The sequence below is a fragment of the Bidens hawaiensis genome, unplaced genomic scaffold (genome assembly GCF_021521415.1).
Source record: "Bidens hawaiensis isolate Kalapana, Puna unplaced genomic scaffold, B.hawaiensis_p1.1 tig00034608_1, whole genome shotgun sequence".
In the NCBI taxonomy this organism is placed as follows: domain Eukaryota; kingdom Viridiplantae; phylum Streptophyta; class Magnoliopsida; order Asterales; family Asteraceae; genus Bidens; species Bidens hawaiensis.
This window is the reverse complement of record NW_027495981.1, coordinates 156,850-177,875: the sequence shown is the minus strand read 5'-3', so window position 1 is coordinate 177,875 and position 21,026 is coordinate 156,850. Positions and strand designations below refer to the sequence as shown.

At 34.8% G+C, this 21,026-nt stretch overlaps 1 protein-coding gene across 2 annotated transcripts; it reads left to right on the top strand.

Annotated features, from left to right (window-relative positions):
* The first annotated feature begins 12,055 nt into the window (after positions 1 to 12,055).
* LOC143586319 (DExH-box ATP-dependent RNA helicase DExH5, mitochondrial-like) lies at positions 12,056 to 19,166 on the top strand. 2 transcript variants are annotated; one of them, XM_077067881.1, is made up of 19 exons: positions 12,056 to 12,298; positions 13,195 to 13,346; positions 13,435 to 13,522; positions 13,597 to 13,842; positions 13,941 to 14,036; positions 14,116 to 14,304; positions 14,465 to 14,624; positions 14,710 to 14,840; positions 15,364 to 15,531; positions 15,625 to 15,897; positions 15,973 to 16,167; positions 16,243 to 16,446; positions 16,543 to 16,612; positions 17,166 to 17,314; positions 17,389 to 17,697; positions 17,781 to 17,840; positions 17,922 to 18,074; positions 18,403 to 18,513; positions 18,613 to 19,166. In XM_077067881.1, exons 1-19 carry the CDS (start codon positions 12,056 to 12,058, stop codon positions 19,075 to 19,077), a joined length of 3,462 nt encoding a protein of 1,153 aa, XP_076923996.1. In that variant the 3' UTR covers positions 19,078 to 19,166. The 2 variants fall into 2 exon arrangements, with proteins under 2 accessions (XP_076923996.1, XP_076923997.1); XM_077067882.1 differs by lacking the exons at positions 12,056 to 12,298; positions 13,195 to 13,346; positions 13,435 to 13,522 and having other exon boundaries at positions 13,782 to 13,842; positions 13,951 to 14,036.
* The last annotated feature ends 1,860 nt before the right edge of the window (positions 19,167 to 21,026 follow it).

Below are 21,026 nucleotides of genomic sequence, written 5' to 3'. Positions count from 1 at the left end.
GGAATGGATTGATGTTTGAATTTGGGGATGAATCAACGGCCAGGCGGCGGTTAAATAGAATAGAATAGAAGAAAAGAGAAACAACAGAAATAGGTGTGGGCATTTAAGAGAGAGAGAGAGACATTGGTCGGCTTTTCTTTTCTTTCTATTAATACATTCCTTTTTTTTTAACCGCAAAAATATTAATATAGAATGTTTAGGTACTTTATACAGGGTAATTTAATGTCAAAAGGTTTAACCGTCCAAAAGTCTACTGATTGTTAAACCTGGACATTATCAGGATCGAATTGGGGATCATAAAGACCTCGGTATTCCTTCATTGAGGCACCCGTGTCTAGGGATGAGCAAATTCGGTATTGATACCGATTGGTACCAGTACCGATTTAGTACCGTCGATACCGAATCAGTATCAAGTTTTGAGTTTCGGGATCGGTACAGTACCGGTACTCCCGAATTTTTACCTTCAATACCAGTACTGGTACCGAACCGAATATTTCGGTACTGGTACCAAGAATTTGTGATTTTCAGGATCGGGATTTTCGGTGTTGATACGGTATCAAGCTCATCCCCCCTCCCCTCAAATATTATAAGTGAGAATTGAAGTTGGGTCCACGTTAAGAAATCCATGCAACTCCACCATATTAGAAAGAAACCACCTTTTAATAGATTCTTTATTTCAATGTTTTGGTTGTTCTAATGTTTCCTTTTTTTTTATCGGAATTGGAATCCAGATTTTATTTGGTTAGCAAAGTTAGTGAAGTTTTTTTTTTTTTTTTTTTTAATTGAATAGGATTCTTAGGTATTTTTGTTTAAGCATATGGGCTGGGAATCAGCTTGTTTAAGTGCGGGATGTTTGGTAAGCGAGTGAATGTAGTGGAGCAGCAAGCCATGACGAATGCATTTTCATTTAAGCATATGGGCTTTAAATTGGAGGGAATATGAACCTGATAAAGATTATCAATTTGGAAAGCAAATAAATTTTCTTCTGAAGGTTGGGTTAGCGTAATAAAATTGGTTCTTATTTCTTAATTTGTTGCCTATGAATTATTTTTCTTTGGTTTGGGTGTTTGATGGGGTTTTAGAGAAATTGGATCGGTCAAGAAGGGTCATTTTTTCTTAGGATGGGTTCGACGAAAAATAGAAGATTAATTGAGTTGTATGGCAACGAATAATTGCTCCAAATAAATATGGTGGGCTAGGGTTGGGGTCACCATGGTAACTGAATCTCGCTATGCATTTCAAGTGGTAGTGACGGTTCAAGGTGGAAAAGGAGGGTCAGTGGCGGACATAGCTTATAAGGAGGGGTAGCACCCGCTACCCCTCAACTTTTTCGGTGAAGTGGAAATTTTTACATTTTGTGTATTACGTTACCCCTTAAAATTATATTACGCTGCCTCTCAAAAATTTAAAAATGCCCAAAACTTTACCTTTTAAAGTTTTAAAAAGCTCAAGATGATAAAATGCCTACCATTTAATTAAAACTTAAAAACCCAACTTAAATAATCGGCTGAATGTACGCATGACAAGGGTTACCGTGTGCCGGTACAAAACGTGTAACCAGGCACCCGTATGCGCTAAACATGTGATCGGGCGTGGAGACGTGCGTAATGCTAAACAAGGCCCGGGATGTGTGAAATGATAACAAGGTGGTTGTATGAGCGAAGCACGTTACCGGACGTCGGTACACTCAAAATGCATTACCAGACCCGTGAAACTGTTAATTGGGCGCAAGTACACGCGAAACAGGTAATCTAACACCGGTACGTGTAGCGCATAACCAGGTTGGGGAAGTGCGAAACGCGTTACAGAGCCCCCGTACGCGCGAAACACGAAACCAGCTACCCATACGCGTTTAACGGTTACAAATAATTTTTCGTTAATGTACGGTCAAAAAAATTTTTGCGCTACCCCTAAAATTATGTTTTAGATCCGCCACTGAGGAGGGGCTTTGGCGAATGGCAATTTGCTCAATTCATCAAGTACACATCGAGGGTGTGAAAACCTTTTGTCCGCAAAGATGTCACTACTGGGCCTTGGAAACAAGTATATTACTGTATAAAGAATAATTCGGATGATTTGTCATGACAAGGATCATGCTGAATTGTTTGTTTAAATGGCTGGTTAAAGGTGACTCGAATTCTTTGCCCAATTTGGGGGGAATTGGAAGAGACTGTCGACATCTATTTGTGTCGTATGGAAGCAATTTCGTTGTGGTTTGAGGTCTTGAACACGTTTTGTATGCTAATAGCCGAATAACATATGTTACATATCATAAGTTTTATGATATATGAATTAACATGTAAAAGTTAAACTTCCTAATCAAAAGAAATAGTTGGAAGAAGATAGCTAGACGTACATGGGGTTGAAGTGTTGAATAATGATCAATGAATGAACCCAAGTTGGCATTAACATTAATGGTTTAGGGGTCGTTATCGTTATCACAAAAGCTATACAACAGTTCAAAAATTGTCGCGTTTTCACAACAATTTAAAACGTTTGTTTTATGTTATTATATTATACTAATTTATACTACAAAGTCTTCATATTGTTAAGCATTTGGTTTTGTAACTTTCTTTACCGCTTCATATACACATGCATGTTGGCTTGACTATAACTCTATAAGACCGGTTACGATGTTTACAAACTATAAGCGGTTACGATGTTTACAAACTAACTCACGAACGACGAAGACGAAAACAATGTATAACACCGTTGAGGTGACTTCAAGCACATATAATTGCTCCTTTTGCACTGCTCATGTCTCAATTCTACTTTGCGGATCTTTTTAGCGACAAGTTTCGTGCACAAATATTTTCCTAGATTATTGATGGTTTTAATCTAATGTCAAAACAATGACTATTTTAATTTGAACTTTTAAATAATAATACATGTAAGACGTAACAAAAATTGCGTGATATTAAATAAAAAATATACAAATATAATTCATATGCCTATTTTTATATTCTTATTTATATGTTTCTTTTGAAATACAGCTTAGTTTATATGAGAATATTATTTAAACCGTTTTGATTGGCAACACTATTTTATTGTACATCATATATTATTGATGGTTTCAGAAACACATGTTTTCAAGTATGTATTAGACATTCTGGATCTCTGAAGCCTGCAATTATATCATCCACTTGCATAGCATATATACATACATTTATTAGCAGCTCATAGATCTCAAGTCTTCAATTCCTCTCATAAATGGTAGGAAAATTGGTTTTATTGGTCCCAACTATTTTATTTTTGTCGACGCTGGTCCCAACTTTCATTTGGCTGGCAGCGGTCCCAACTTTCATATACGTTTCTTCCACCAGTCCGCGACTAACGGAGTACTAACTCCGTTATGTTTTTGCTGATGTGTCCATCTGAGTTGTCAAAAAACGTTACGTGGCAGCCACCGTGGTTGTCAAAGACCGGAGAATCAGAAACCCCTACCGGACTCCATGACCTCCCACCCATCGCCGCCATCAAACTCAAACCCACCTCCCCACACCACCGTCCCACCGCCACTCCCGCCACCCCCCACCACCACCGCCCAACGCCTCATCGGCCACCGTCACGTTCACCATTTCTGGCCACCATCACCCCGCATCGGCCACCGTCACGTTCACCATATCCGTCCGGGCGGCCGACCACCATCATCTTTGTGCATCAAGCCGTCTCCCCAATATTCGTTATTCATCTTAGTTCGTATCCAATCGCCTTGTCCCGTTTTTCCGGTTACCCACCCCCGTGTTCCGATTCGGGAACCCGATTCATATATGATAAATTAGGGGGTTTAACGCGTTGGTGGTGAAGACTTCAGATCTTGGAGGATGGCTAACGATGTTGATATGAAAATCCCAAATTGGAGGTTTGACGCGTTAGTTGGTTTGAGTTTGATGGCAGCGATGGGTGGGAGGTCGGAGTCCAGTAAGGGTTTCTGATTCTCCGGTTTTTGACAACTCAGATGGCTGCCACGGTGGCTGCCACATAACGTTTTTTTGACAACTCAGATGGATACATCAGCAAAAACATAACGGAGTTAGTACTCCGTTAATCGCGGACTGGTGGAAGAAACGTATGTGAATGTTGGGACCGTTGCCAGCCAAAATGAAAGTTGGGACCAACACCGACAAAAATGAAATAGTTAGGACCAATAAAAACCAAATTTCCTATATGGTAATGACATTTTTCCAATACTCAAAATTTATTGGCAGAAGGTTTTGGAGGGATTCTTTATATATAAAGAAAGTTCAAACAAAAACATTATGGTCTCTTGACTAATAGCTCTTCAAGATAAAATAAAATAAAGCACCAACTTTAGCATTAAGAAAAATAAGCAAAATAGCAACAAACAAAGATATATAAATCTAAGTGAAGTTGAATCTTCAACATATTGCGAAATGTTTAAATACTTTCCATCAGTACATGTTAAAATTAATCTTGAAACGAGTTAAAAGAGAAAGTTGAAGGGCTAAGTAAAAAAGTTTAATTAATAATTTGAATGTTTAGAGTTATTAGTAAGTTTGTTTTTATCTTGTTAGTAAACTTTAGAAAGTATGGGTATGAGTCATAATATGTTTAGAAAGTTATAAATAGATGGTTATTAGGGTTATGTAATTAGTGTGTCAATAAATATAATAAACTAAAAGAGTCGATGATCTTACTAGATATCAAATTTTGTGTTCGTGTTTTTGGCCCGATTTCCAACACTAGTGAGTAGTGACCAAAAGAATTGTCGCAAATCCAGCAACCAGAATCACAGTAGGTTGCAAAATTAACAAATGTTGTCAATCTGGTCACCAAAGTAGCTGCTGCAAAACACCCAGTCGAGAATTGGTTTCAATATTATTCATCACACCAAGGCCAACGGAAAACTAGCGATCGCTAACTAGCCGCAAGATTTGTGACCGCAAAAGCGGTTGATGAATTTGGTCGCAAATTAACCTCCATTGTAAAATAAGATTAGCCACGAGGGGATGCTCCAACGTTAACATCCACATAAGTCAAACATTAATGAAGCATGTATCGTGTTACCTACATTATGGACCACAGAACATATTCACAATCCAAGTGCAAACACAAGACTAATGTGAATATGTGATGCTCATTCAAACTATGGACCACATACATATCATAAATTTAATCCTTAGGTAATTATATGATTTATGTTGCTTTTGGTGATATATATGTGATTTAATTGTAAAATTCTTGTTTGCATGAAGAATGTGAATATGTGGAGCTTGCTATATTTGAATAGAATAGTCAAATTGGATTATTGGCGGAACCTGTTCATATGTATAATTGGTAAATTACTAAATTAACAGACCCATCCTAGTTTTACATGTATCTTGTTAAACGTTTGTAAATATCATGATAATAAAACACTAGTGTTTGTATAATTGTAAAACTTTTGGCTTTTTTTTAAATAATTAAATCTTAAAAGACTGATTAGAGTTTAACAACTAGGCTCATTTAGCAAAGAAGAATACATTAATGTGACATCAACTATCATCTTGCACATGGCACTCGCCGGTTGCAGGAGAGCCGGATTATGACTTTTCATCTACCCAAGAGCCCCAACTCCTCTATAGCTGGATTACCAATTTTTTGACTACACAAGAGCCTTGACTCCTATGTAGCCGGATTGGACTTTTCATCTACCCAAGAGCCCTGACTCGTCGGTCTCATGTAGCGAAGTTAGTTCAAGTGTAAGATGTTGGTTGGATATTGTGTGTTATTATGTGTCGGTTGGAATGATGTCTTCTTTGTCGGACAAGCTGGCGTGTCAACCTCTGATTGAGTCTTTTTAGATTTAATATTTCCGAAAACACAAAATCGATAACTATTCTGTAAAAATTCTTATCCTGACTATTTTAGAGTTTTTCCGTAAAGTTTGTCCAATACGGTCAAATGCTAATGATCGAAATTTAATTTTTTTTTAAGAGTTGATTGGAAAGAAAATTATGTGATTATAATGTTTGATGACCAAGATTGAGAACAAAGGAAAATTTTAAAGCTTTAGTTTTTTAGTGCAAATTGGCAAAAGGCAACTATGGTTTAAATTCTATAAGGGTGCACTAATTTGAGTTTGTTTTACTTTTCCTTTTTTTTTCTCGTCAAGAAAAAGTAAACTTATTGGAGGACACTAATGTACTGGTCCAAATAGTTGTGCAACGTTTTGTTTATTTTATTAAATTATTAAAATAAAGTATGACCCGTTTATGAGAAGTATTTTTGAACAACAATACGATTTCTATGAAATAATTTATTCTTAACACATATACAATGTGTAATATTATTACATATAATCGTGTAAAAGACCTGTTAATCTAAATACATGTTTGTATATTGACCCTTTAAGAAGGTCAAAGCTTACTTAAAAAAATAAAAAATTACTAAGGTTTATGATTTGATCAAAGTTATAAAAGTTCATAAATAATAAATTGCAAGTTTTTATAAGTGTTTTAACATTCTTGTATTCTCTTAGACTCTTAGCAGCCATTTCTATCATGTAAAGTTTAAAACTAAAACAAACTATTTTAATAGCATAAGTCTTATTGTCACTTAAATAATCTTCCTCTGAGGTGGTACGATAATGATATTAATAAAAGGCATAATCTTGCAATATTATCCAGTCATTTTAAAGACTAAAGTTAATCATTACATTTAATTAACTTTTGGGCAGACCGGGTCAACATATAATTCGATAAATGATGGTGACATTTTTGTTAATAAATTTACGCATTTTTTGTGCGGGGATATTTTAATTGCACCAAGTCTACCTCGTTTAGATTTTAAAATTAAAAGTATATGTTATTAGTTTGTGTCGTGTGTAGCATAACAGACGTGTGAGGACTGTGGAGGGCTGACTTACAGAAACATTAAACATTTGATGTCTGTTAAAAAATAGAGAGAAAATAAATATAATTTTGAAAACAGTGTCATATTATGAATTATGAAAATGTTAACAATTAAATATAATTTTGGTTTTATACTTGAAGAGAAATCACATTTATATATGCAAAGTTAAGAAATCAAACACAATTATCATTTTAGTGGAGTTGGTAAGCACTTTTGGTTTGAAACATGAGGTTTTGGGTTCGAAACCCGTATCACACAATAATATATTTTTCAAAATTTTATAAAGTCTTACGAGTCATGGGTGGTTAAAAGACATGTTGACAACTTGTATTGCTTTAATAGTATAGTTAGATATGATATATTTTTATTTATTTTCTTTTACAACAAAACCTTAGTATTTGAAAATTTAGTTTTTAAATATGTGACAACATTTTGTTATAATTATCATTTTTATACACACAATATTTAACATAACAATATCGATATTAATGTTTTATTTGAAATAAATCAAATATCAAGATTTGATTTTTAACTTAAAATTATAGTGCATAATATATCAAAAACTTAATAAAAAAGTCATAAATAAAAATTATTATATGAAATAATTGAATTTACGTATTACATATAATACTTTTTATTTTTATTATATTTTTCACTTGTATAAAACACGGGCTCTAACCTAGTTATATAACATGCTATTAAAGTTTTTATATTATACTGTTACCATAATTAGAGTAAATATATTATTATATTTACTTCTACTTTCACTATCACTGTTTTTAATGATTTGTGATATTTATAAGGTAAGCTGAGAAAATAAATAATTCTAGTGGAATCGGGTTGGGTTTGAGTTAAACGGGTTATGGTTGATTCTGAGCTTGGGTTAGATGAGTCGTTTTAAAAAAAGTGTCACTTTGTTCAAGGTAAAAAATAAGTTGTACAAAAAAAAGAATTCGTCTTGAAATGGGTAGTTTTAGAATAAGTTGACAATTTTATAACGTTGATTCGAATTATTCATTGTATAATTGTTTATATTTTTTATGTAATTTTGAATAGACCATAAATAACCCGTATACAATTTCCTTTTCTCCGATTAAACTTGCAAGCAAAACCGGTAAATCAACCTGATGCCCTAAATCCGAAATGAATTAGGAGATCAGATATATATCCAATGTACGCATGTTGAAGTATAATTCAAACCATCCATGCAGTTCAGGTTCCCTGGTTTTTATATAATCTTCAACCAGTCAGAAAGAAATGACATCCGAGTGATGTGAATAAGAGTTCATGTTTTTGTGCTTCATTGAACGCGCGACTAGTGACTAGTTGAGGTGTACGAACGGAACCTGATTTGGATAAAAAAAAGTCAAAACCGATTTTTTCTCGTACTCCAAGTCCAAAGTACTTTTTTTTACACCTCTACTAGTGAGGTGGTAATCATGGGCCCATGGCTTACTGCTATGTGAATTAGGCAATTTGGTTTAAGCTATTATTCGACTGTTGGGCTGTGACTTAACATTATCATATTTAAATTTAATTTGCTTATTAGGTTATGGGCTATTCTGAACACTTAGCTATTGAACCATGGACACACTAGCTTATATTTGATGGTAATGAATCATATGATTGATGTTTTTAAAACTTTAATTGATTATTATTTTCTTAATAGTTTTTTAGCCATTTGGATTTATTGTTGTATTTTCAGTATCTTTTAAATATTTATACTATAATTTGGTTTTTAAAATTTGTTTGACTAGTCCGACTAGTGGGACAGTGGGTTAGTTAGACGAATGGTTCAATAATCGGTCGGTTTCTAAAATATGAGTTAACATATGTAATGATATATGGATTTTTTAGAGGTAAAACTATTAGAGAATTTCTATGTTCTATGTTACCATTAATAATAAAGATAAATTACCAGATCTTACATAGCCATACTAAGCCCAAAAGCCTAATAGCAAAAAAAAAAAAAAAAAAAATACAAAACAAAACAAAACAAAAGGAAGCATATGCGTTTAATTGTAAACTAAGGGGGTGTTTGGTAGAGAGATTTGAGGGTGGAGAATTAGGTTTCTCTTGTTTGGGAGAATTAGGCGGAGAATTGGGCGGAGAATTGGTTTTCTCTGAGAATTGGGTGTAGGCAAAAAGTAGAGAAATCCAATTCTCTCCATTTGGAAGAGAAATGGAATTCTCTCTGCTTCTAAATCGCGTCTCTGCTCTACTCCGTTCGCGTATGATGATGATGATGCTCCGACCGGCGATGGTGATGATGATGCCGACGTCTGGCACGGCGGCCGACGCCGCAGCCACGTCCGTTCGCGTCTCTGAGCCAAAACGAAACCCTAAATCGCGAGGCGGTGTTGCGAGGCGGAACCCTAAATCGCGGTGTTGATGTTGCGCGGCGATGATGATGACGCTCTACTCCGTTCGCGGTGTTGCGACGCGTCTCTGAGCCACCATTTCTCCACCATGATGATGCCGAGGCGGAACCCTAATCACGTCTCTGCTCCCGTTTCTCCACCCATTTCTCTATTGTACCAAACAAAGGAAATGATTGTCAATTCTCCACCCATTTCTATTTCTCTCCAATTCCATTTCTCTCCCATTTCTATTTCCATTTCTTCCCATTCTTTTTCTCTGTACCAAACACCCCCTAAGTAACGAACCACCAGAGTCCCAAAGAAATGGGATAGCATAATCAATGACAGACTTCGAAGTACTGAAGAAACACCGATCAATTAAACGCATTTCATGTATTATCACTTCTCCATACTATGATACCACTTAATCCAAGGAAGGCAACACGTTTCCAGGGCTAACTACATTTATTGCTAAAAAAATATATGTATGTAAATATATAAAGAACTAGGTTTAGAGCCCGTGTCACACACGGGATAATTCAAGTTATAAAATTATAAATAAAACAAATAATTACATAGCGTATATGAAAAAAAATGTATTACATCTATGCTTGTATCTATGCAATGTGTACATAAATTGATTTTATTTATATCACAAAATTATTTGTTTAAATGAACTTAATAAAAAAATGCTCGTGCAAAAACGTACCTGAGAATATTTCTTTCTATTGAAAAATTCATTTTCGATGTCATATATGTATAATTGAAAGACTTTTGGTTATGAACCAACTTTGGAAATAAAGTTTCTCATACGATAGTAGTTCTAACTACTCAGTCTAAATACAAAAGGAGCGTTACCTTTATTGATATATTTATCAATTTACCACTCATTAAAGGAAAGTAGAACGTTAAATTGTAACAATGGATGTTCTTCAATAGCTATGCTTCTCTGAGCTACACTATGAAAATAGATTCTGATAAGTTTCAGAGGGCTTATCGACTTTGTCATAATGACAACATAAAAAATAACATGTTAACCAATCCAATTTTGTGAATATTTTGTTTCATTTGAGCATAGTTTTTCATGACATGTTTCCCATACAACGTTCTGATCATCATTGAAGGAAAAATTAATGTTAACATAAATATGTCAAAATTGATAAAAGTTAGAAGCATTAATAGGCATGGGGGTGGTATGTCGAAAGTGTTCACAGTATTTTCTTACATTTTAATAGTTGAGGGAAAAATAGTCATTTGTCAAATCCCGAACCTTTTGATTATTTAAAAAAATGCCCTTAAAAATAAATTTTAAACCCGAATCATGTTTAAAATTCTAACTTTCATATTTTTTGACATTTCAAAGTCAACACTTTGAACCCATAAAAAAATTGACGATAAATCTATTTTTCATTTTTAAACTTTTAAAAATACTAAAAAAAATTTTTTTGACTCGTAACAAATTTTGACCTAAATGTAGTTAACTTGTACCAAATAATCTATTTACCAACTTTTGACCCGTAATATCAAATTTAAGTTCCATAAAAAACCTAAAACAATTTTCATTTGAGAAATATAATTTATTGTTGATTTTTGAAATTCATCAAGTATTTTGAAATATGTAGTAAAATAATATGTTAATATTTATATTTATAAAAATATATAGATATTATATAAATATAGAGTAAAAGGAAAGTGAATAATTATTGATTTATTACATATATTAGGGTAAATTAGTTTTTGAGGGAAAAAAATTGTGAGAATTAACCAAAACATGACAAGTGTTCACATTTATTTTACTTTATTATAATATGAACAATTAGCAAAATGATTAAGAAATAATCGTGGCCAAGTGAAACCAATATACACTTTTAAGTAGCGTTTGATATGCAAGAATAACAGGAGGTGGAATGATTCATTACGTGAAAATGAAAAAAATAGTGTTTGGTTGCTTAAGAAAATGGAATTATCCATTACACATGGAATCCCATTTCATCAAAACCATTCATTCTCATCTTTTTTTTTCCATTACATTCCTCATTCACCATACCTTCTCAACACCACCACCACCTAACAACCACCATCACCAACACCACCTAACCGCCACCACCTCCGCCGCCACCACCACCTTTCCACCAAGGCTACCACCGTCGTCGCTGCCACCATCGTCATCGTAACCACCACAACCATTGTCACCGTCACCACCTGACCATCACCGCCACCACCAGGGTCAATGCCTGACCACCACCATCATCGCTGCCACCCTACCATCACCATCAATTCTACCACCGCCACCCCCTCCACCACCACCACAACCACCGCCCTTGTGGTTTGACCGCCACACCATTTTTGTTGCCGGAGCCACCACCACCGTCACATTGCAGTTTTTTTTGGTAAAAAAATACATATATATTTTGAGAGATGAGTTTGTTTTTATTACTTTTTATTTCATTCCTACAATTTTTTTTTGATATCAAATAACATAAAATAACTCATTTTATTACCATAAACTAACCAAACAAGACTAATAAGGTAAAAGCAAATGCAAGCCATAAAGTATATTTTTCACCTTTAAGTCACACGAAGTAGTTTTCAGTTACAAGTTACAAGAGTGATCTCATCTCATAGGATCAAAATGGACGTCTGAGATCCACTCTTTACATTTAACACAAAGTACAAACCCAAACCCCAAACTCAAACCCTCAATCCACCGTCATCACCACCACCGCCAACACACCGGCGATTAACTGACTGATTCGCCGCCGTGAGTATTCACTATTCAACTACTTTCGTGCCCTAAACCCCCAAATAATAATAATAATAAAACCTAATTGTCACCGGCAATGACGGACGCACCGCGTCCGCCACCGTACGGTTCCGTGTACGTGCCGCCACATCATCGCATTCGGTCCGTCATCACTCCGTCTGCAGCTGTTGCATCTAATTCTCCTGCTGTTGTTAATGCTGCACCTTACATTGGTAGTAATAATAATAATAATAATATTGGGTTACCGATACCGAGCCCTTATCCTTACGTGCAGCCTCCTCATCAACAACAGCCACAATTCGTGCTCCCGGTTCACCCTGTGAGTTTTATTCATTTAACTGCATTTTGTTATATTGTTATTGCAATTTGGAAATGTGGTTAATTTAGTAAAGAATGTTGTTAATTCAGTTTGTTTAGTTCATTCAGTGCTGTGGAACTCGCTAGTCGGGCGGTGGGGTACTGACTAGCGATTAGCTTGAATTTGTCGGATTGGAATTTTTATGCATAAACAATTAAACATAAACTAATTAAGCGTAAACGTAACTAATAAAAAAAATGTCAGATTTTTTGACTGAGTACTGATTGATGGGTTCGATCAGGTGAAATCGCATCGGTCTAGGGCTGATTACCGATTAAGCGCCGCCTAGGTGCAAGTTTTACAATGCTGATTAAGTTTCAAGGCAAAATTTAGGTTTCAGAAACAATACTTGTTTGCAAGAAGCATTAATTTAGCTTCAATCAGTCGGAAAGTAGGTGGATCCTAGGTTAACAGCTAACTGAAAGGGTGAATGCCATAAGAATACATTATATGAGTAATGTTACAAACTTATACTTATTTCTTCGTCTGGTCCTTTAGCAATTAACACCATGTGCTAGTACATTAAACCGTTACTACATTTGTTATTAAAACAGAGGTGTAGTTTGACTTTAGGGATCAAACTGGTTGTTTTTTAACTACCAAAGTGATCCAGATTCTAATTCCTTATGAGAAACTGAGAAGAACTTGATAACCGTGCTAAATTTCACCCAAGGCATTATAATTTGAGTAGATTACTAGGCGGTTTTATGGATGTTACCATGAAGAACTAAATAGTACTGCACTGGTTTTATGGTTTGGTAGAGAGTTAATTTGGCTTGTTGGTAAATGGCCATGAATGCTTTTTTATTTAGCAACTTTTTGTCGTTTTTGTATTGATGTTGTTTTTATATTTTCAGGGTCCTTCCACATCGGATTTAGATCCTTGGAAGCGGAAGCTAACGACACTACTGCAAAGTAAAGATAAACAAGAGCTGATTTCAAGGGAAAAAAAGGACAGGCGTGATTATGAACAAATAGCAGCCCTAGCTACTAGCATGGGCTTGCACAGGTATTATTAATATTATCTTAAGAGTTAAGCGCTCGCATGCTTATTATGTGTATTGATTAAATAAGCAGTTGACTGTAATTCTTTGCAGCCATTTGTATACCAAAGTGCTTGTTGTTAGCAAGGTTCCGCTGCCAAACTATCGTTTTGATCTTGATGATAAACGCCCACAAAGGGAGGTAATTTATTAAATCATATAAGTTTATTTAGAATATTATTAACTTCTTGAATGCTGACGATTTTATATTGGCAGGTTTCTTTATCCCTAGAGTTGCAAAAGAGAGTTGATGCTCATTTGAAGGAATATCTTTCTAACAAGGCTAAGAGTAACAATGGTTCAAAAGATAGTTTGTTTTCAAAAACAAGTAGCAATGGTAGCATCATTAATGATGATGGGTTATTTGAGCAACCAGAGCTGGGCCCACAGACCAAGGTGGCACTGGAGAAGATCAACTGGCTAAGGAGTGTTCAACTGCATACTGACCAAAAAGCATGGCAGGTTCGTTTTTTTATCTTGTATAATATACTATATATCTAGGTTCTTATGCACAGAAGTACTAATATGATATAATTCTGCAAAACGATTGTTTGTTATAGGACTCTTCAGATGGTTGGAGGATGGGCGAGTTCCGTAAAAGCCTACCCGCTTACAAAGAAAAAGATGCAATATTAAATGCCATTCAACAGAATCAGGTATTACATGGTATAGTTTTCATGAATATATTTTGATCATTAATAATATTATACACATGTAAATGATATACTTTTACAGGTTGTTATCATCTCAGGTGAAACTGGTTGTGGGAAGACAACACAGATTCCTCAATTTATATTAGAATCAGAAATTAATTCTCTGCGTGGGGCCACATGTAGTATAATATGTACTCAACCTCGACGTATATCTGCTATGTCTGTTTCTGAAAGAATCGCTGCTGAGCGAGGCGAGAAGTTAGGTGATACTGTAAGTACTACTTTATCGTAGCTGGCAATTTTGAGGCGTTTACTTTTGAACGGGTCTATTTGGGCTAAAATGTGTTTGCTTTGTTCCACAAGTTGTATTATAATTAAAACAAAATATCTTTATAGTATAATGTATAAAGATGTTAACTTTTTTGTTGAAGGTTGGATATAAAGTTAGGTTGGAGGGTATGAAAGGAAGAGATACCCGTCTACTATTTTGCACCACGGGAATTTTGTTGAGAAGATTATTGGTTGATAGGAACTTAAAGGGTGTTACTCATGTTATTGTAGATGAGATTCACGAGCGTGGCATGAATGAAGGTATATAATAATATAAATGATGTTTATAAGCGTCCATAGTTTTTTTTATATAAAATGTGGTTAAAAATGCTTGCTTTTTTGACAGACTTTTTGCTTATTGTTCTTAAAGAACTACTTGCTCGTCGCCCTGATCTTAGAGTTGTTTTAATGAGTGCAACCCTTGATGCAAACCTCTTTTCAACCTACTTTGGTGGGGCCCCATCGGTCCACATCCCGGTAATACTTTAGTTCAGGTTGAAACGGATTTTTTTTAAGCTTGTAAACAAACCAAACGGACAAAAACAATTAAACAAACTTGGTTTTCTTGTTTTTTAAGAAACTTATATGTGCTTTGTTAGTTTATGTTCGTTCATTAATAGTATAATATAAACAAACGGCCCACGGACGTAAACGATGAATTTAATTAACAACATTATGTTGGCCTAAAACGTTATTACAACTAGTCTAAATCGTAACGTGCGTAATAATTTTAATGAATTTATTAATGAACGTAAACGAACGAACAGTAAATGTAAACTAACAAACATAAATGACTGTAAACGAACGAACATAATGAAAGAACGAGACGTGTTCGTGTTTGTTTGTTCATTAAAATAAACCATAAACGAACTTCATGGCGGGCGGTTCATGAAAGGTTCACTGAATGTTCGGTTTGTTTAGGCTTACTCATATTTCAAGTTTGGGCTGTTACTTTTATCGATGATTAACTAATGTGTTGCTTTTATTGCATCGCACGTAGGGTTTTACGCACCCTGTGCATGGCTATTTTCTTGAAGATGTTTTGGAATCAACCGGATACCCATTAACCGCAGAAAATCAAATCGACGATTATGGTCAAGAAAGAACATGGAAGTCAAATAAGCAATTTATTAAAAAGAGAAAAAGTCAAATCGCCTCAGCTGTTGAGGTAAATCATCTTCTTATTTCAAATCGTTTAGTTTGTTAGTGTTCTCCTCTATTAACTTTTAATGCTATATTTTGAAAAAAAAAATGAAAATAGGACGCGCTCGTATCTGCTGACTATAGGAGCTACAGTCAACAGACACGTGAATCTATGTCTTGTTGGAATCCCGATTGCATAAATTTTAATCTTATAGAATTTATATTATTCACGATATGTGAGAATCAAACACCTGGTGCGGTTTTAGTGTTTATGACCGGGTGGGATGACATAAGCTCTCTAAAGGAAAAGCTGCAAGCACACCCTGTTCTTGGAGATCCGGCCCGTGTTTTATTTCTTACGTGCCACGGTTCTATGGCCAGCTCAGAGCAGGTGGGCCCATGTGCATTTACATACTTGTTGTTAGCTTTTTATGATAAAATACTGACTTTTAAGCTATGCATACAGAAATTAATATTTGAAAAACCGGCAAATGGGGCGAGGAAGATAGTTTTGGCTACGAATATGGCGGAAACGAGTATCACAATTGATGACGTGGTTTTTGTCATCGATTGTGGGAAAGCAAAAGAGACATCGTATGATGCGTTAAACAATACTCCATGCTTACTTCCTTCTTGGATATCAAAAGTTTCAGCTAAACAGGTAAGTTTTATACTTTTATTTGAATATGACTAATCCTTTTTATAATATTTATCAATTTTTTTATTGGATATACAGAGACGTGGACGGGCAGGTCGTGTTCAACCCGGAGTGTGCTACCATCTATACCCAAGATCTGTTTATAACGGTTTTGCAGAATATCAATTACCAGAAATATTAAGGACACCTTTGCAGTCACTTTGTCTTCAAATCAAAAGTTTAAAACTTGGAAGTATATCTGAGTTTCTATCTAAAGCTCTACAGTCACCCGAATTATTAGCGGTATTGGGCAACAGTCAACTCGCATATATACAATTTGTTTATATATTAATTATAAATATTACATCATATTTACTTTCATTAATTGATCGTTCACAGGTTCAAAATGCCATCGAGTATCTCAAGGTTATCGGTGCTTTAGACAAGAGTGAAAATCTAACCGTTTTGGGTATGCTAATTTTCGCTTACGACGAACAAACATGAACAGAATAACCGGTTCATTTAGTTAAACGGACAGACATGAACGCGTGTCTTGTTTATGTTTGTGAGCGTTCACTCATTAAAATCCTTTTGTGATCATTTATGTTTGTTAGTTTACGTTTGTTTGTTGGTTTACGTATGTTAGTATTTTCATGTTATAAATATTTCGGCTCAATACATCTAGTCTAGTTTTTACGTACATTAGTATTTTTATTTCTTAAAAAGTATTTCGGCTCATTACATCTAGTCTATTTTTAATAACAACAAATTGTTATTCACCTTTACTTTTAATTGGTTTTAAACTCAGTTATGTTATTTCGTGAACCGTTTGTTTATACTTTTAACGAACGACCATAAATGAACACAAACATGCTCATTCTCAACAAACGAACATGAACAAGAAAAAATCGTTCGCTTTAACTTTTCGTGTTCGATTGTTTGTTCAATTAAAGCTAAACGAACAAACACAAACATGCTCTGTTCATGTTCGCCAGGTTCATTAATTTTTTTTATTTTGACAGGTCGTTATTTGGCGATGCTTCCTGTGGAGCCGAAACTCGGAAAGATGCTTATACTCGGTGCAATCTTTAACTGTCTTGATCCGATACTCACAGTCGCTGCGGGTCTCAGTGTCCGAGACCCTTTTTTGGCTCCTTTAGACAAAAAAGATGTAAGTCAGACATTATGAGGAGAAGATGTTATTTTTATTTTTTTTTATTATTTTCTGATTTTTATAAGTTACAGCTGGCAGAAGCAGCTAAAGCACAATTTTCCCATGATCATCATAGTGACCACCTTGCCCTTGTGAGGGCGTATGAGGGTTGGAAAGTAGCTGAATTCGAGCTTAATGGTTTTGATTATTGTTGGAAAAATTTTCTTTCTGCACAATCTATGAAAACCATTTATTCTCTTCGTCACGAATTTCAAACCGTACTTATAGATACGGGTCTTATAGATAGCAATATTACTACTTATAACACATGGAGTTATGATGAAAATCTTCTCCGTGCGGTTATCTGTTACGGCCTGTATCCTGGAATTTGCTCGGTTGTCGTAAGTTTATTTTGACAATATATACGTCTAGTTATTTTTATTTCATATTTCGTATATTATATTTATGTTAAGTTTATTTGCAGCATAATGAAAAGTCGTTTTCGCTGAAAACAATGGAGGACGGTCAAGTGCATCTACACTCGGTAAGTTTTATATCTAAAAAAACAAATTGAAAATGTCTCTATTTTGAATTTTTGATATGTTTTTTCTTTTGATACCATAAGAACTCGGTTAATGCACGTGATTCGAAGATTCCATTCCCGTGGCTGATCTTCAATGAAAAGATTAAAGTCAACTCTATTTTTCTTAGAGATTCAACAGCCATTTCTGATTCAGTTTTGCTGCTATTTGGTGGGACCCTTTCAAAAGGCGATATTGTAAGTCTGTTAATTTGTTCTCTCTTATAATGTTGTGCATAAAAAAGTAAAACAAACAAATTGATCTGTGACTGAAAAAACAAACTGAAATGCCCGAACTGAACCAAACCGAATTCATTATTTTGGGCAAATTTTTTTTCGGCCCAAAATTTTTCACGCCCAAATGGTAAAACCAAAGCTAAGCCAAACCCAAACGAAAGCTGAACGGTTTCAAAACCTCAAAAAATGAATTTTTGGTTTTTGTGTTGGTTTGAGCTCAAAATCGACTTACTTGATCTTTATATTATTCACTTTCACTAACATTTACGTTGTTTTTTTTTTTAAATAGGACGGTCACTTGAAAATGATGGGCGGATACTTGGAGTTCTTTATGGACCCCACATTAGCCGAAATGTATCAAACCTTAAGACGAGAGCTCAACGAGCTAATTCAGTGCAAAGTATGATCTCCATCTTGTTTTATATCAATCGGTTATATTTTGTTTAAATTTCTTTCTAATTATATTTAAATTTCTTTCTAATTAATGTTTATGCATCAGTTAACGAACCCCAGAATGGACATACACACGCACCATGAGCTTTTATCCGCAATTCGGTTACTTCTACCCGAAGACAAATGCAATGGCAAATTCGTATTCAATCGCCAGGTGTTATACGACTCAAAACCATTTATCGCATCTGTTCCACCACCACAGCCGCCAATTTCTAGGATCGATAGTGGACCAGGCGGTGACAATTCAAAAGGTCAACTACAAACACTCCTTACCCGAGCTGGGTGCCCGCCCCCGACTTACCAAACCACCCAACTGCCCGACAACCAGTTTCGGTCCATATGCGAGTTCAACGGGATGCAGGTTATGGGCCACCCGTGCCATAATAAGAAACAAGCTGAAAAAGACGCTGCAGCCGAGGCGTTAGAGCGGCTCACCGGTAGCAACGCGGGCCAGGATTTTGTCGGGAATATGTCAATGGTGTTAAAGAAAAGCAAAAAAAGTCATAACTAAATGAAGATTTTGACCATGATTTTGTTGTATATAAATATACAATGTAACTATTTCATAATTTCTTGCTTCAATGGTATTGACTTAACAAATTGTAGGATTTGGATTAAAGGCATTTGCTACATATGGACAGGATCATAATCATAAGTTTATGTTGGCATATATTTTTTTTGTTAGCAAGTCCCATGTGAATATATGTTGTTCCAAAATAAATGAAACCCTACATTTCAAGAAAAACAAATTGTTTTAATTAATAAAGTAATATTTTTTCCTGTTTTGTTTTCATAATATTGTAGCATTATCACATGTGTTGTATTGTCTCAAGGAACACATGAATTTCAAGCAATTAAAATTAGGGACCTGTTTCTTTCAATTACTAAGTTTGGCGAAAAATAAGTTCATTGGTCGAATATTCTTTGATCTTGTGGTTGTGGGTAATGAGGTCAAGGCCCATATTATACATAGTGTTGGATTCCATACAAACTGATTTTTATGTGTATGAAGCATTTAAGAAGAAACATTTATCTAGGGTGAGGGCATGATGTAACGTACCGTTATAATGGTTTGTAGGCACTATTATAATTACACAGTTCGTTCGTTCTTTGTATTTGAACAACTTGGAGCGATTTATGCTAGTACTGTTGCAATTGGTTTAAACGCATTGTCTTAATTGGATAACTTCGGGGTGTCTTTGTAATTAGTTTGGTTGTCTCACTAACATTTTAGAAAACGTTTTTACATAAATGTAGCAATATATACAAAAACTAAAAATAAAATTCTTAATTTTATGATATAATTTAAAAATATATAATAAAAGTTCATAAAATTATATTAAAACAAAATAATCAACAATAACTTAATTTTACCTTGGCAAGAAGGTTGTGGTCCTGTATTTAAGAAATTGGCAACCCCAACTCATTGTTTATTAATGTGGTCATGTGATGATGCTACTTCTTGTTTCCTATTTAACTTAACCTTTTTATATATCTTTTGATAAATATGTAATCTTTTAATATCATCTTCAGCTACATTAGGCCAGTCCAGTCTACAAGGTTGTCATATCAAAATTTGCTTCATATAATAATAATAATAATAGAAAGTAATTAAAACACAAAAGAAATGTACGGAGATATAAAGCCTAATCAGTAGGTCAAGCCAATGGGGTTTCTTGCACAACTTGAAGAGGCAAGTGTAGACCTATTCTTTTTCACCCTTTTCCCATTCTTTTTAATTGATGGACTATATGATCAAGAATAAACAATAATAACTAGTTGTTTAAACACGCGCGTTGCGGCGTAGGAACTCGATGTATCGATTAGTATCGGTTCGGTTCGTTACGGTATTGGTTCGTACTGTATTAAAAACTTGTGAGGTTGTTTGTGTAACTTAATGAAACATGAGGGTTACTATATTAAAAAGTTGTGAGGTTAATTGTGTAATTAATGAAACTTTAGGGTAACTATATTAAAAAGTTGCATGGTTAATGGTGTAACTAAATGAAAGATGTGGGTTTTTGTGTAACTAAATGAATCTTGAAGGGTATAATATGTAAATATCTTTGCACGAATTTCAAAACTATAGTTTCAGTTTATGTAAATGAATCTTGTGGGGTTGTTTGTGTTTTTAGGACGACATTGGTGGTAATCGTCGATAACCACCCAACATCAACATCCAACTATCCATCGACAACTTAAACGCTCATCGTCGGTACCTACCCAAAAGAAACCGCACAACCCAACACTCTCTTTCTCTCCTTTGCACATCTCTTTTGTGGGGTTGTTTAGTAACTTAGGGTGGTAGGAGAGGTCACCATCAATAGCTTTAATTCATATATTTAGAAGCAGTTTGGGGTGGCAATCTTGACCAAAACCATTTCAAATGAGTAAATTTAGGTTGTTTTAAAAATCATATGGGTTGGTTTGGGTCATAGATTTTAATAAGATGGGTCAAAA

Bases quoted from the DNA above. Each gene is read 5' to 3' on its own strand.
- LOC143586319 (XM_077067881.1), top strand. From the start codon at position 12,056: ATGACGGACGCACCGCGTCCGCCACCGTACGGTTCCGTGTACGTGCCG. The intron at 13,347-13,434 runs GTATTATTAATA...AATTCTTTGCAG, and splicing joins ACTAGCATGGGCTTGCACAG to CCATTTGTATACCAAAGTGC. The intron at 17,315-17,388 runs GTAAGTCAGACA...TATAAGTTACAG, and splicing joins CTCCTTTAGACAAAAAAGAT to CTGGCAGAAGCAGCTAAAGC.